The sequence below is a fragment of the Ruditapes philippinarum genome, unplaced genomic scaffold, assembly GCF_026571515.1.
Source record: "Ruditapes philippinarum isolate M1 unplaced genomic scaffold, ASM2657151v2 ctg5521_1_1_1_1, whole genome shotgun sequence".
NCBI lineage: Eukaryota > Metazoa > Mollusca > Bivalvia > Venerida > Veneridae > Ruditapes > Ruditapes philippinarum.
Window position 1 is genome coordinate 45342 of NW_026865851.1, and position 14982 is coordinate 60323.

At 32.0% G+C, this 14982-nt stretch overlaps 1 protein-coding gene across 1 annotated transcript in view; it reads right to left on the minus strand.

The window, feature by feature from the left end:
- Window positions 1–2041: 2041 nt before the first annotated feature.
- LOC132730558 (hemicentin-1-like) overlaps window positions 2042–14982 on the minus strand; it is a 55617-nt gene continuing 42676 nt past the window's right edge. Inside the window, exon 7 of the mRNA XM_060716516.1 lies at window positions 2042–2379. Coding sequence (XP_060572499.1) covers window positions 2042–2379 — 338 coding nt within the window. The remainder of the gene's footprint in view (window positions 2380–14982) is intronic.

A 14982-nucleotide genomic window follows, 5' to 3' on the forward strand; every position in this document is an offset into this window, starting at 1 on the left:
ATGACATTAAGACTTTCTCCAAGCAATTGAACCTCTTTTGGAAAAATTGAATAACATATGTACACAAGTTTTTTTAATGACACTTATAATCATTATATTTATACTGTGACCTCCTATAGTGTGAAGATTTTACAACATAACATATCTTCTTTGTGTGAAGTCAAAACACGTTTATTTTATATTTATAAAAAGACTGCGTATCCATTGTCAATATTTTTTAATATTAAATTTGAACATAGAATATCTTTAAACTATAATTTGAAGGAATTCCATGACCTGTGGAATTAAAGCTTTAGCTTAAACAGGGTCAATCAAATTAATATGACTAATGAGCAAACTTGATTTAAGACTACCTAAGAATGCTACAGACAAAGATTGGTGATCATCCATCAAATATTTCATTAGGAGATGATGTTCAAAGGTTTTTCTATATTTAGCTTTAGCGGCCTCTTAAAAGGGCCAATCAAATTAATATGAACAAACTTGATAAAAGACTACCTTAGAATGCTACAGACAAAATTTAGTGATCATCCATCCATTACTTCTGTAGAAAAAGACGTTAAAAGGTATTTCTATTTTAACTTTAGCTGCCCCTAAAAGGAGCCAATCAAATAAATATGAACAAACTTGATAAAAGACTACCTAAGAGTGCTACAGACAAAGTTTGGTGATTTCAGAAGAAAATGGTGTTCAAAGGTTTTTCTATTTTTAGCTTTGGAGGCCCCTAAAAGGGGCCAATCAAATTAATATGAGCAAAACATGATAAAAGACTACCTAAGAATGCTACAGACAAAGTTTGGTGATCATCCATCAATTAGTTCTGTAGAAGATGTCTAAAGGTTTTTCTATTTTTAGCTGTGCTGACCCCTTCAAGGGGCCAATCAAATTAATATGAGCAAACTTGATAAAAGACTACCTAATAATGCTACAGACAAAGTTTGGTGATCATCCACCAATTGGTGCTGTAGAAGAAGACATTTAAAAGTTTTTCTATTTTTAGCCCTAGAGACCCCTAAAAGGGGCCAATCAAATTAATGTTTTGTTTGTTTGTTTTGGGTTTTACGTCACATCGACACAGTATAGGTCATATCGCGACGTTCCAGCTTTACTGGTGGAGGAAGACCTCAGGTGCCCTTCCGTGCATTATTTCAGGCACGAACGGGCACCTGAGTAGAACCACCGACGTTCCATAAGCTAGCTGGATAGCTTCCCCACATGAAAGAATCGAAAGTCCTTGTCGGGATTCGAACCCACAGCGGTGAGGGGCAAGTGGTTTGAAGTCAACGACCTCAAATTAATGTGAACTTCATAAAAGACTACCAAACAATGCTACAGACAAAGTTTGGTGATCATCCATCAATTAGTTCTGTAGAAGAAGATGTTTAAAGGTTTTTCTATTTTTAGCCCTAGAGACCCCTAAAAGGGGCCAATCAAATTCATATGAGCAAACTTGATAAAAGACTACCCAAGAATGCTACAGACAAAGTTTGGTGACCATCCATCAATTAGTTCTGTAGAAGATGTTTAAAGGTTTTTTCTATTTTTAGCCCTAGAGACCCCTAAAAGGGGCCAATCAAATTAATATGAGCAAACTTGATAAAAGACTACCAAAGAATGCTACAGACAAAGTTTGGTGATCATCCATCCATTAGTTCTGTAGAAGAAGATGTTTAAAGGTTTTTCTATTTTTAGCTCTGCTGACCCCTAAAAGGGGCCAATTGGAATGACATGAGCAAATTCAAGTGTGACTGTCACAAGGATGCTACATACCAAATTTGAAGTAAATCTGCCCAGTAGTTTCAGAGAAGAAGACAATTGTTGACGCATGACGACGGAGCATCCCCCTTTGATACTTGTAGCTCACCCTGAGCCTTCGACTCTGGTGAGCTAAAAAGTGATGATCCAGGTACAAGTTTGTGGACGGCAACGGCATCGTCAATCGACTATAACAATACCTCTGCTTTTTTTTTAAAAAAAGTCGAGCTAAAAAGTATTTAGTTCACTCAAAATATTGCAGCAAGTACTTATGTTATAAATCAATTTATTCTTGCTTACCTTCTGCTATCACATGAACAAACGCCTGTGTTGTATCAAGAGCATTTGTGATTTTGAATGAATAATTTCCGAAATCTTCTTCTCTTGTATCATTCAACATGAGATAGATTACATTTCCTTGCAGTGTGATATCTTTTCCATAAAATTGTGTCTCTACAGAATCATCCATAACAGTATACATATCACTAGAAATAGACTGACCATCATATCTTGTAATTTCTATAGTGTCAAGTACAGGATTGCTGTAAATTGGGATTTCAATATTTATTGCGTCTCCCGTTGAACCAGTAAATCGAAGATCATCTTTTAGTATTTTTGGAGATACTGTAATTTAAAATATTATCCAATATTATTATATACATGTAATTAACTCAAAGTATTTCAATTAACAACCATATCAAATAGTTAATTATTACAAATAAAAGAAACTTATAACAAGAAGATATTACATTACATTTTGCAGTTATAAATCTAGAAATTCCATTATAATGCTTTCCGCAATGCACATGTTTAAAAACAAGAAATGTCGAACGACACATATGCCACCTATTCAAGCTCTTGTTTGTTTGTTTCATTTTACACCTTTTCCCCAACAGTATTACAGTTATTTAGGCAGGTAGTTTCCTAACCATCGTTCCTGGAGAGTTACACCAGAACTAGATAACCTTCCTCCCCCCTAAACTACCAAAACATCTCCCGGGGATCAAACCCACACCAGAGAGGAAACTGGATAAGAAGTCATCGACTCTAACCCCTCGACCACGGAGGCGATTTCAGAAGCCCTTGACTCACATAATTGGTAATTTTGTTATAAAAACTTGCCATTAATGGGTACATGGAAGTGTTCAATTATGGAAAAATGAAAAATAATAAAGACTTAGTGATAGTTTTCAAGATAATGAGACATTTAAGGCCCCTGTGACCTAGACTTTTGAACTAGTGATCTAAAATCAATAGGGGTCATCTAGTAGTTACAGTTAGATAAATGAAGACTGTGATAAATAGCTTTCAAGATAATGAGCGGAAACCATGCTAACATTCAAGAACCCTGTGACCTTGACCTTTGACCCAGTGACCCCAAAATCATTAGGGTCACTTACTAGTTATTACCAATGACCAATCAGTATGTGAAATATGAAGACTTTGTGATAAAAGGTCATCAAGATAATATGAGGAAACCATTCTGACACTTAAGGCCCCTGTGACCTTGACCTTTGATCTAGTGACCTAAAAAGGAATACAGATCATCTGCTTGTTATGACCAATCACTATTTGAAATATGAAGACTTTGTGATAATTATCTCTCAAGATAATGAGCTGAAATCATACTACCATTCAAAGACCCTGAGACCTTGACCTTTGACCGGGTGACCCCAAAATCAATAAGGGTCATCTACTAGTTATGACCAATGGAAGAATCCATTATTGAATGGGGAAATCAATTTCACTATAGCTCTCAAATTTGTGCTATTCTGATTGACTCTGTTTTTGAATTAACATTCTCACATTCAACAACTTTCACATCTTTCTAATAGAAAAATCTTCATAACAATGTCTATTGAGACAAAAAATACAAGATACACTATCTCATTTTATGCCTACAAAGGAAGTCTACATAACCTTGCAATGAAAAAACCCTTTAACCCCCAAAACAGAGACCAATTTTCAACTCTAGACCATTATTTGAATATACTTTGTAGAAACAAACAAGCAAATGCCTTGTTAGAAATATCTAAGCTCTAGCCCCTTCCATTTTAAAGTATAAGAACTTTTCAGTTTTTCTTTTAGTTGGCATAGCAACCATAGTTTAGCATAGAATGGCATTCTTTGAACAATCTTGATAGAGCTTCATACAAAGAGTATTCCTGCCAAGTTTCATTAACATTGTCCAAGTGGTATAATAGAAGATGTCGTTTGAATAAAATGTGGACTGACGCCGAACAACGGTCCCGCAAATGTTTGGCCATCCTAAAAGCTCACCTTCACTATGTGCAAGGTGAGCTACGAACAGGACTGATTCAAGCCTGTTTTGAACCAGAATTGGTAAAATCAGGGTGAAATAGACATTAGGACACTGACTTTTCAATAAATCTCCCATGGGAATTCAAGCTTTTTCTACCCTGACATTGTCTTCATAATTGGTAAATCAGGGTTGAGGCAGGAATATTTGCACTTTGAAAATATTTTGACACAGATTTTACTGACTGAGAAATATAAGCAAAATCTACCCAGATATTTCAAAGTTAAAAAAAATTCTGACTTTTCTTAGTTAAAGATATTAGAAATAAATATTGCAATACACAAATAATACAGTTTAACATTGCTGTTCAGACAAAATTGAATTTTCAATTCAGAAGAAAATATATTATGATGTCTATTTCTAGAAAGTTTAAGTTGATTTTTGGTAAACTCCATTTAACAACAAGAATGTGTTTGTTAAACACAAATGCCCCCGGCTCAGATTCTTGTCAGTAGCAATACTTCATAAATGTTTACCCATTCACTCAGTTATGGACAGAAAAATCACCAAAAAATTGTAAACACAAGTTTTATAGCTTGACAAAGTCATGGCATTTTGTAATTGTGAAAAATATAAGTTGTCAAGTCATTGCTCTGACTTGTGAAGTTGAAAAATATTCAACTTCATGCAAGTTATCTTCCTACCAAATACAAAATACATCTGTCATTAAATAAAGGCTGTATGGACAAAAGTGTAAAAATTTATTTTGAGCACTGGTGACCTTGACAAAACTGACCCCTAACTGTATCCAAAAGAAGAATACCATGTAAGTTATCTTCCTACCAAATATGAAATACATCTGTCAATAAATAAAAGCTGTATGGGCAAAAGTGTAAGAATCTATTTTTAGCACAAGTGACCATGACCCACTGATCCCTACCCTAATCAAAAGGATGAATACTATGCAAGTTATCTTCCTACCAAATATAAAATATATCTGTCACTTAATAAATGCTGTATGAGCAAATGTGTAATAATCTATTTTTAGCACTGGTGACCTTGACCCAACTGACCACTAACTCCATCAAAGTTTATGTTTCTATCAATTATAAATAACATATGTCTATAGAATAAGGTCAATACACCTGTAAAAATGTAAAAATCTATTTTTAACATTGGTGACCTTGAAATTGGTAACATTGACCTTGACCCAAATGACCCCATACTACACCCAAAGAAAGAGGTGTTTGTATTAAACTAAGACATTAACTAAAAGATAAAGGCTGTATGAGCAAAAAGGTTTATATTTATTTTTTAAACCAGTGACCTTGACCTTGACCCTAGAGACCGCTTACTCTAAAAAAAATTAGAGGACCATCAAAGGTATCCACCTACTAAATATGAAAGATATCAGTAAAGAAATTAAGCAATTATGAGAAATTTAAGATAAATCCAACTTGCCGAAATAGGTTAACCAGACAAGGCTCTATTTTCAAAGTGAAAAAAGGGAAATAACTGGGAAATATGGATGACACAGTTATATAACTTGGCAATATCATGTGCTTTGTATTGATAAGTAAGTGTGGAAATTATAAAGCCATTAGTATAGATAGAACTTAAGATATTTCCAACTTGCCGTTTTAGGTTAACCATTATTCATTTTCTAAGTGCTGAAAAGGGCAATAACTTGGTAAATATGAAAGCCGGAGTTATGAAACTTGCCCAGATCGTGTACTTTGTATTGATTAGTAAGTGTGTAAACTTAGAAGCCATTGGTACAGGTAGAACTTAAGAAAACTTCAACTTGCCGTTCTAGGTTAACCTCGTACAGACAGCCGGACAGACGGACGGACGGACGGTTCAATCACTATATGCCCGGGGGCATAAAAATTCTTTTCATTTAGATTTACTTTATCAATTTTTTTTTTGAAATTATGTTGATTATTTAGCTCAACATGATTATTGTTATCTATAAAATTGATAATTGTTACTAGTAATTGTTTGTTTTTATATTACTTATGACAAACAATTTTAAATTTAATGCATAAATTGGTCAGCAATAAGTAATGTACAAGATTTTAAGTTTTGATCCATCATCTCACAATCTGCACAGAATCTCATATTTCTAAGGTCAGCTTTCAGTTTATATAAACAAATAACCTTCAAGTGGAACATTATATAGTATTTCAAAATACTTTATGTTAAACTGGGCTATCTAGCAGATGAAAATAGAGAAGTTACAACAGATTGGCATAAGTTTAAAATCCAGAACAAATATCACACCTTGAAAATTGTTTCCAGCATGGTCATTTTCTTTAGAAAGATTGGAGGCTTATGTTGTGGTTTTCATTCAAATAATTCAACTTACAATTATATATTAATACATAAATGAGTTTTGATAACTATATAGATAAAGAGATTTCAGAATTCAACTACCTAAGCTACATTTATATAGATTTTTTTTCGGAAATTAATTGTGAAACTTAAACATATAAAATTAAATAATGGCGCATTAGATGTATCAAACTTTGTTATTTAGACATGCTGAAAAAAAAATGGAGGGAAATTAGCAGCCAATAATGTAACATATAAATGGTAAGTTATAATTTAATTACAGTTTTTAATATTTTCAATTTTTCATATAATTATGAATTTTATAAACTCAGTGTACTGAAAAGACTTTTAATAAATTTCCAGGAAACCTGTTTTAAAATATGAAGGGAAAATAGAAACCTTATTCTTAATTCTTAATAATAAACTATACATTTTGATCATTCCATTTTAGAAATAAAACTGAATATGTAATGAAATGCATGACATGATTGCATATTTGATTTTTTCTTCTACAGTCGACTCCTGTTATAACGAACTCAATGGGACATTAAAATATTGTCGTTATATCCGAAGTTCGTTAAAAGCGAAGTAGCAACAACTTTCTGACTTGTTTGGATGGGGAAAATTTGCCGTGAAAAAGCCATACTCTTCACTGGTTACCTGTGTAACCGGTATTTTACTGCAGTTATTTAATGCAGGGCATTTTATTGAGCAATACAGTATGTACATGGTACATAAATTAATTCATGTATTGTCTATAAAGTTCTTACCATTTGTTTTCTTTTGCTATTTGTTTATTATCGTTTGGTTAATATTGCAAACACAAACAGCCGATTACTTGGCAATTATCGGGCATTTACATCAATCAACTGAGGGTGTGAAATACAAATCTTCCGTAACAAGTAGGAAATTATGTTGTGAGAACATTTTTCAAAATCTTTATTCCCTGAAGCCATAACTAACCTGTGCAATCATTCGATTGTTTAATTATCGGATAGTGTTAATCGCGATATTTCAATACTTACAGTTTATTATAACCGAAGAAATTTAAATGTTTTCCGTCATTTGGGGCCTTGAAAAATGGTTCGTTATAGCCCAAAATTCGCTATAAGCGAGTACGTATTAAGCGATGTGATTTAATATAAAACAAAGAAGGAATCTGCCGGGGATATCAGATTTAGTTCGCTATTAACGATAATTCGTTATAAGCGAGTTCGTTATAAGTGGAGTCGACTGTACTTTCAAAAGTTTGAAGCCAAATATTTTAGTAACATGTGACAACAGAATGATGAAGAAGAAAATGGTGTTGGAATAGAGGAAATATTACTGGTAATTTTTATATTATTATTTTTTATCATTTTAACATTAGTTTCAGTTTTAATTATTAAAAGTATTGACATCCCTGCAAATTTTATAGAATTAATGACTTCAGGAAGTCAGTACATATTTGTTTATAATGCTCACAGTAGCTTCTTTAAAATAATTTCACCAATAATTTGTTCTTTTGAAGTTTTGATTTCAATTAATGCAATATTCTTTTAAGTCATACAACTTCCTTTATCAAATGAGATGCGAGCCAACCATGACCGTGACAATCAGTGCGCTTCTGGGGTGCGTTTCATAAAGAATCTTAGGACCGATTTTAGTCGTAAGTGCAAAACTGTGATAAAACTGCGTTTCAAGAAAAGTCCTAAGTACAATTTTAAGACTAAACTTAGGACTATTCCTATGGGTGCCCCAGGGCACGCCTAACTTTTGTCTTAAGTCTTAAATACAAAAACAAGTGCTTAAAAAACATTTCAGCTCTTGTTTTATTGTCTGATATAGATATATACATAAAAATGGAAGGCATATTTAGTGAAGTACCTGTAATATTAAATAAATTTTTGTCAATGTAATTATTACACAGATTTAATATGAATTATGATAAGTTTTGGTTATGTGTATATGACTTAATTAAATACTTTTAAGGTAAATAAAACTTTTGTTAAAATAAACATGTTCTTTTTTGCTAACCAGTCAGTGTAATGATAGGTTTTATTAGTAAAAGAACATCAGCACCACTCATAGTATATGAATGACTTTGTGACTGATATGACTGCCGGACTTAATTGTCTTTTTTTTATTTTCAAGATTCAGTATTTTTTTTAAATTTACATAAAATTCAAACATGCTTCACATTATTCCCCTAAAAACAGATAAGGCAATCAAGTGCATTATTAGATCTACATGATATAATTATGCACAGCATAAAAAATGGAAGGATAACACATTGTATAAAGTCAGATATGACGTCAATAAACCAAATGACGTCATAAAAATAACTTCTACGCATAATATAATTCAACTGATTATTTTGATAGAAATAATATATTATTTTTCTTATGCTAAAGTAAAATAATGCAGGGTTAATCATTCAAATGTTTTGTAATAAATTACTTAGGCCTACCAACCTTAGTTATTACATTCCTGCGCATTTGAACTCAGAAGGCGCATTATCCTACAACAATTCACTCAAAATTCAGATTTATTTCCTAAATTTATTTAATTGTTTTTTTTTTAAGTAAAATATGAAACATATTTTCAAGAATCATGTCTGCCATATGCACTTTAACAATAATTTTAAAACAAGCTCAAACAATTATTAGAATCCTTAGATCTTCATTGTAACATGAATGATATGAAGTAACATAACAGATAAGAAATATTAATGAATAAATGTCAATATACACCATTAATATATTTTGTGTCTGCTTAATTATCAGTCATTCTACAAGTGATAAGACACAAGTGATTATTTTTATCTCCATTAGGAAGATTTTGTCTTAAGTGTAAAGTTAGGACTATTCCTAAGTACAAGAGTTAGGATAGTTTCTTGAAACGCTCCTAAGTGCAATCTTATTCCAGTCCTAACTTTAGTCTTATGTTTTAGACTTACGATTCTTTATGAAACGCACCCCAGGTGATATTCAAGCTAGTCGGATGTGTATTCGACAGCTCGTAAACTTTACAGTTTACTATATACATGTCCGTGCATTTATTGTTTTACAATAGCGTACTGAACTAGAAATATGGCAACGCCGTTTTATTATTATCAATTAGACATATTATTTCTATTATTTACTGTATCAAAATATTTCTTTGACGTGGTCAAGGTGTTTATTATTTTTCCTTCAGAAAAATATTTCGTTCAAAATAAATTTTGAATCGATAAATTGTAAACATGTGTAGGAGTGTTTCTGGTTTTAGTTTCATCATGGCTGACGCTATGATTTCCCAAAGTCTTCTTTACCTTCTGTATCTAAAGGCAGTGAAAAGAAAGAAACAGCACATGACAAGGAGAACAATGGTAAAAATTCATCCGGTGCGGCCGGAATGAAGAGTAAATCTTCAAAACCTGTTCAAAAGCCCAGTGGTTACATAACCAGTATGTTTTAAGTTATGCTCCGGACAAGGAAAAGTATCAAACGGCAATAACTCTGTAATTTGTCAAAATGGAGTTATTGTTCTTATGCAAGCCACTTCCTCTTACAGCTTGACAACTGTATGAAAATGTACTGAATTCAAACAAGTAGTTTTAAAGTTGCAAATTTTTACTAAGTCAAGGGCAATAACTCCATATGAAAATACCCAGGTGCACAACTTCACATGCTGATAAACATTCCTTTAAGGTTTCATGACTCTAGGTCAATTACTTTATACACTAAGTGCGACACAAAAAGGGAACGCCCTTGCAGAAATATATACTGGTATTTAAAAAGTCCCAGTATTTCCCAGTTATTATCCTAGAAAATTCCAGAATGTTAAAACCAGTCTTGGCTATTCTAGTATGGCCTAGGAAATACCAGTTACTGAGAACTAGGTATTTCTAATAATTTTTAAACAACTCATCAATTTCCAAGTTATACTAGGAATTGTAATTTATTTTCTGAGATTTCTAAGACTTAAGATTTTGCAAAATTCCAAGTTTTTAGGAATTACTTAGAATTTATCTTGTAGAACAAAATCCTTAACTTCTGTGCTAAATTCCTTGAATCTTACAAAAATTCCTAAAGACTAGGAATTCTCTTTGTTGAAAGTAAACAAGTAATAAAGAAGGAAGACAATAAAATTGAAAAATAAAAATGTTTTCTTTCTTTTTTTTAAATAAAACAACATACTGATCTAGATCTATTTAATAATATTTTTTCTAGGATTACTATTATTATTATCATTTTGATTTGAAATTAAATAATCAATTGACCTTAATTTATGACAATTTTATCATAGGCCATTTAATTAATAGATAGTAGGAATATATAATCCAAAAAGAAATAACAAATGTACAGGCAATCCAAGTAAATCAAAGACGTATTATAAACCTTAAAAAAAAACAATCAATAATTGACATCTGAAGTATGGTAATTTTTATCAGTTGTGTAGAGCTATTTTTAGCGCTGTCAAATTGCATCCACTGATGTCATGCTTCAGTGCACAGGCTGTGTGTATAAACCACTTTATACACGGCTTACACTGCCAGGAGTGTGATTTGAACATATGTAGATCTAATTAGGGGTGGATTTAAGGTGATTATTTATTGCATAGTTGAAAATCCCATGTGGCAAATTGACTCTTGTGCAGATTTTTTCACGTGTCAAATTTGTGCATTTCCAAGTTTTTACGAGTCAAAACCCAAATCCCCGCGTCAAATTAAAGTAGGCCTATAATTTATGTGGCAGGTCATATTTATGCTGACGGAAATTAACGATGATAACTTGGTCTTTACTTAACCAGCGAACCTTTACGTTTATACTCAAGCAATATCCGTATATTTACGCTAACCTTGAAGATGAGCATAATTTCATGACGTATTGGATACGTATACTGATGACGTAGCAACACAATTGTTTTGGAAACTACTGTAGCTTTGTATGAAATTCAAGCGCTTGTTGGGCTTAAAATAATAGATTTGTGAAATAAAATTCAACGATATAATTGAAATTATTCAGTCATTGTATTGACGGCAAAAACAACGGAACTACACGAAATTATGCGAATCAAGCACATGTTACTGACGTAGTACACAGGATTATTACGTAGAACACAGGTTTATTGTGCGCGCAATATTCAAAGACGACAGACACTTCGTCTTATATCAACATGCAGTGAACTGATATCGTCTCCCCAATAAAGACATTCAACAAGGAAGGTGAAATTGCTCAAGCAAATTATCAGAAGAAGACCTTCAAAGCTGCAATCGGTGAAATTCACTGTGAGTATTATCATAAATTCACTGATTTTTTCCCAAACAGAGCCGGCGTGTTTATGACCCCTAGAAAAAATGAAGAGTCTAGAGATTATTTTAATGACCTTTCTTCACTTCTAAAAGCATTATTTTGAAACAATTTGCCGACTGTAACAATAGAAATAATAATTGTATTTCCAGCTTATTCCTAGTTACAATTAAGATACTTAAACCTTACTGGAAAAAATGCGTAAACGGACATTTGTCACATATTTTCGCGACCTGTTTTTATTTATTTCTTTGTTGAACAGGAAAGATATAATAATAATGAATAAAAAACAAACCATCCTTGAAGATGATTGTGCTTCCCTGCAGGAAATTATTTGCTTATGCTCTTTAAAAGTTTAAAATATTGTTTTGAAAAATGCATGGTAGCAAGTTTTTTTTCTCCCCAGACAGTTCAATACCCTAGTATGCAGACAGTTCACTACCTTAGCAATTTTGCACTTGTATTAGAAAAAAAAGTTTTTATAAAGAAACAATATTTTTATATCACCATTAATCTATCAAATTATGTAGTTATATATTAGAATATGATAAACAAGATCAACAAGAAAAGATGATGTTCAATAAGCCTACATCATGTCTGTATTTTAAAATAACACATTACTGACTGAATTTTAAATCACAATAAGTTACCTCCAAAAATTTATTTGAAACAGAAATCATGTTTTCTGTTTGTTTTTGTTTTGTATGTGTGATTTAATCTCTAGATTTCTGTGCAAGTATGGGAATTATTGGACCACTAAAAAGTTGTCTAGGCCACCAAAATTTATCGGTCAGTGGTCAAGGTGACAGCCTAGCTAAAATGGTTTTTCTTTGACACTGCCTAAGCCTATACTAGAGAATCTGAATACTGGTCCATTAAAATAAATCCCACATGATGATTTGCAAAGAACAAAAGTAGCACAAACAGTGTCATACTTTAAGCACTAACCTGAATACATTGCCTTAATCTCAGTCATCAAATTTAAGATTTTTGAATATACTCGTCCGAATTCCAGTTTTGAATTTATTTATTAAGAACGTAGGTCTTAAATAAAATTATAGAAACCTGACCCACTTTGTTTCGTGTGTTTCACTTTCCTTATTCTTTTTATTACTATATATTTAACTAAATTCTCTTAAAATTTACACTGGTCATGGGCCACCAGGCCAGTGCTAAATTTGATGACTGTAATCTGTTATTGTATTAGGGGGCAGGACGTGAAGTGGTTGAACACGCTTGAACAAGATATTTTTGTTGCCCCACTTTAGTGGCGGGCATTTAGATTTACCCTTATCCGTCCGTTCTCTTTTGTGTCGGATGTTAAACTCAAAAAGTATTTGACCTAGAGTCATGAAACTTTACAGGAATGTTGATCAGCATGTGTAGTTGTGCACCTGGGTATTTTTGTCTGGATTTATATAGTATTTTTAGAGTTATTGCCCTTGACTTAGTAAAATTTTGCAATTTTCAACTTGTGTCGCATGTAACTCAAAATGGGTTTGACATAGAGTCATGAAACTTTGCAGGAATGTTGATCAGCATGATTGTGAAGTTGTGCACTGGATATTTTCGTGTGGATTTATTTTATTTTTTAGAGTTATTGACCTTGACTTAGAAAATGTTTGCAATTTTCAACTTGTCGCATGTAAATCATAAAGGATTTGACATAGAGTCATTAAACCTTACGGGAAGGTTGGTCAGCATATGTAGTTGTGCACCTTGGGTTCCGCTTGTGGATTTATCCCGTATAATGTATTTGTAGAGTTATTTCCCTTGACTTCGTGAAAACTGTTTCATTATGTTGTGTTATTTGTTCCTTGAGTGCTTGAGTTAGAATCAACCAACTTTACAGAAATAATGATCAACATCACTAAATTACAGGAATAACAATGATAATAAATAATAATAAAAAAAATACAGTATATTTTCATTAGTTTGCCTTTTTTGGTGAACTTCAAAACTTACATATGTGAATAAACGAGCATAAAAACCGCCCTGGATTTTCACTTATCAAATTTCAAAATATATACATGACCAGTTTATAACTTCAATAGCTTTGTTTAACCAAAAGCTACAAATCTGAGGCCCAGAACAGAGTGTCATAAACACTTCCTTCATGAATGGCCATTTTAAAAAAAAATCAAATAACATACAAACCCACTTACCTGAAAAAATATGTGAGAGTTTTGTAAATATTTAAGACACAGAAACCATTTTGTCAAGATTGCAATGATTTTACTCGCTTGAACCAAGTGTGCATCCACTTCACGTCCTGCCAAGTGATTTGTATTTATTTCGTATTTCAAATATCTTGTATATTTCCATATGTAGAGAAATGTATTTGTTTGATTTCAGTTAAGAATTGGTACCACAAGCCACAAAAGGAGGAGTACAACTAACTTGTGGATGATGTTCAAAGCTGAGGAGAGTGAGAGAGTTAAATCTATAAAACGGGTCAAAACTTTTGATATAGAAACTGTCATAAATTCTTCAGTTAATTTGAAAAGAGGGCAAAGTTGTACAAAATGCCATGGAGCTAAATATACATGGAGAAGAAACTGTGATGTCACACAGTTAAATTCAGTATTGGCAAAATTGTGTTCTTATAAAGTATCATAATTATGTTGCGGGATTTTCAGAGATTTGATGCATCCTGGGTAAAAATAGCCAAAACACCGTCATATTGAATTCCCGGAGGAAGATGAAACATTTTTTTGCTTAAATAAGAAGCAATAATTATTTATTGCAAAAGGTACTATACACACTTTCCTATACAAATATTTCTCTGATGAAAATTTATGTCGGGGTATGTAAACAATAATTCATGGATATCGTCCAAGTTTAACAAGAGTGCGAAAATTGGAGACTAACAAGAAAACCCAATTATCACCGAAGCCTGCAAAGGATTGTGGGTCTGAATCTGACTATTATCTATTTTTAGAGCTTCCTATCTGTTGTATATATATATATATATATATCTGTGAAAATGCAAAGAAGTCGTTTGGATTTACCAAAGATCAACATTTCATTTGATTTACCAGTGATCATCAAAAATTCAGTGGATTTCTAAGATTCTCAGTATGAAAGATTTGATGACAAGAAAATTATTAAACCGGCAAAAAATTGTATCTCTTACAGCAAGGATTTACTCATTTCAGAAAGACAGCAATAGAAAAATGTAGGAGTTGCATGTAATACTGGAGGTTTCTTGCGTTTCATTTTTTTTTTTTTTTTTTTTTTTTTTTTTTTTTTTTTTTTTTTTTTTTTTTTTTTTTTTTTTTTTTTTTTTTTTTTTTTTTTTTTTTTTTTTTTTTTTTTTTTTTTTTTTTTTTTTTTTTTTTTTTTTTTTTTTTTTTTTTT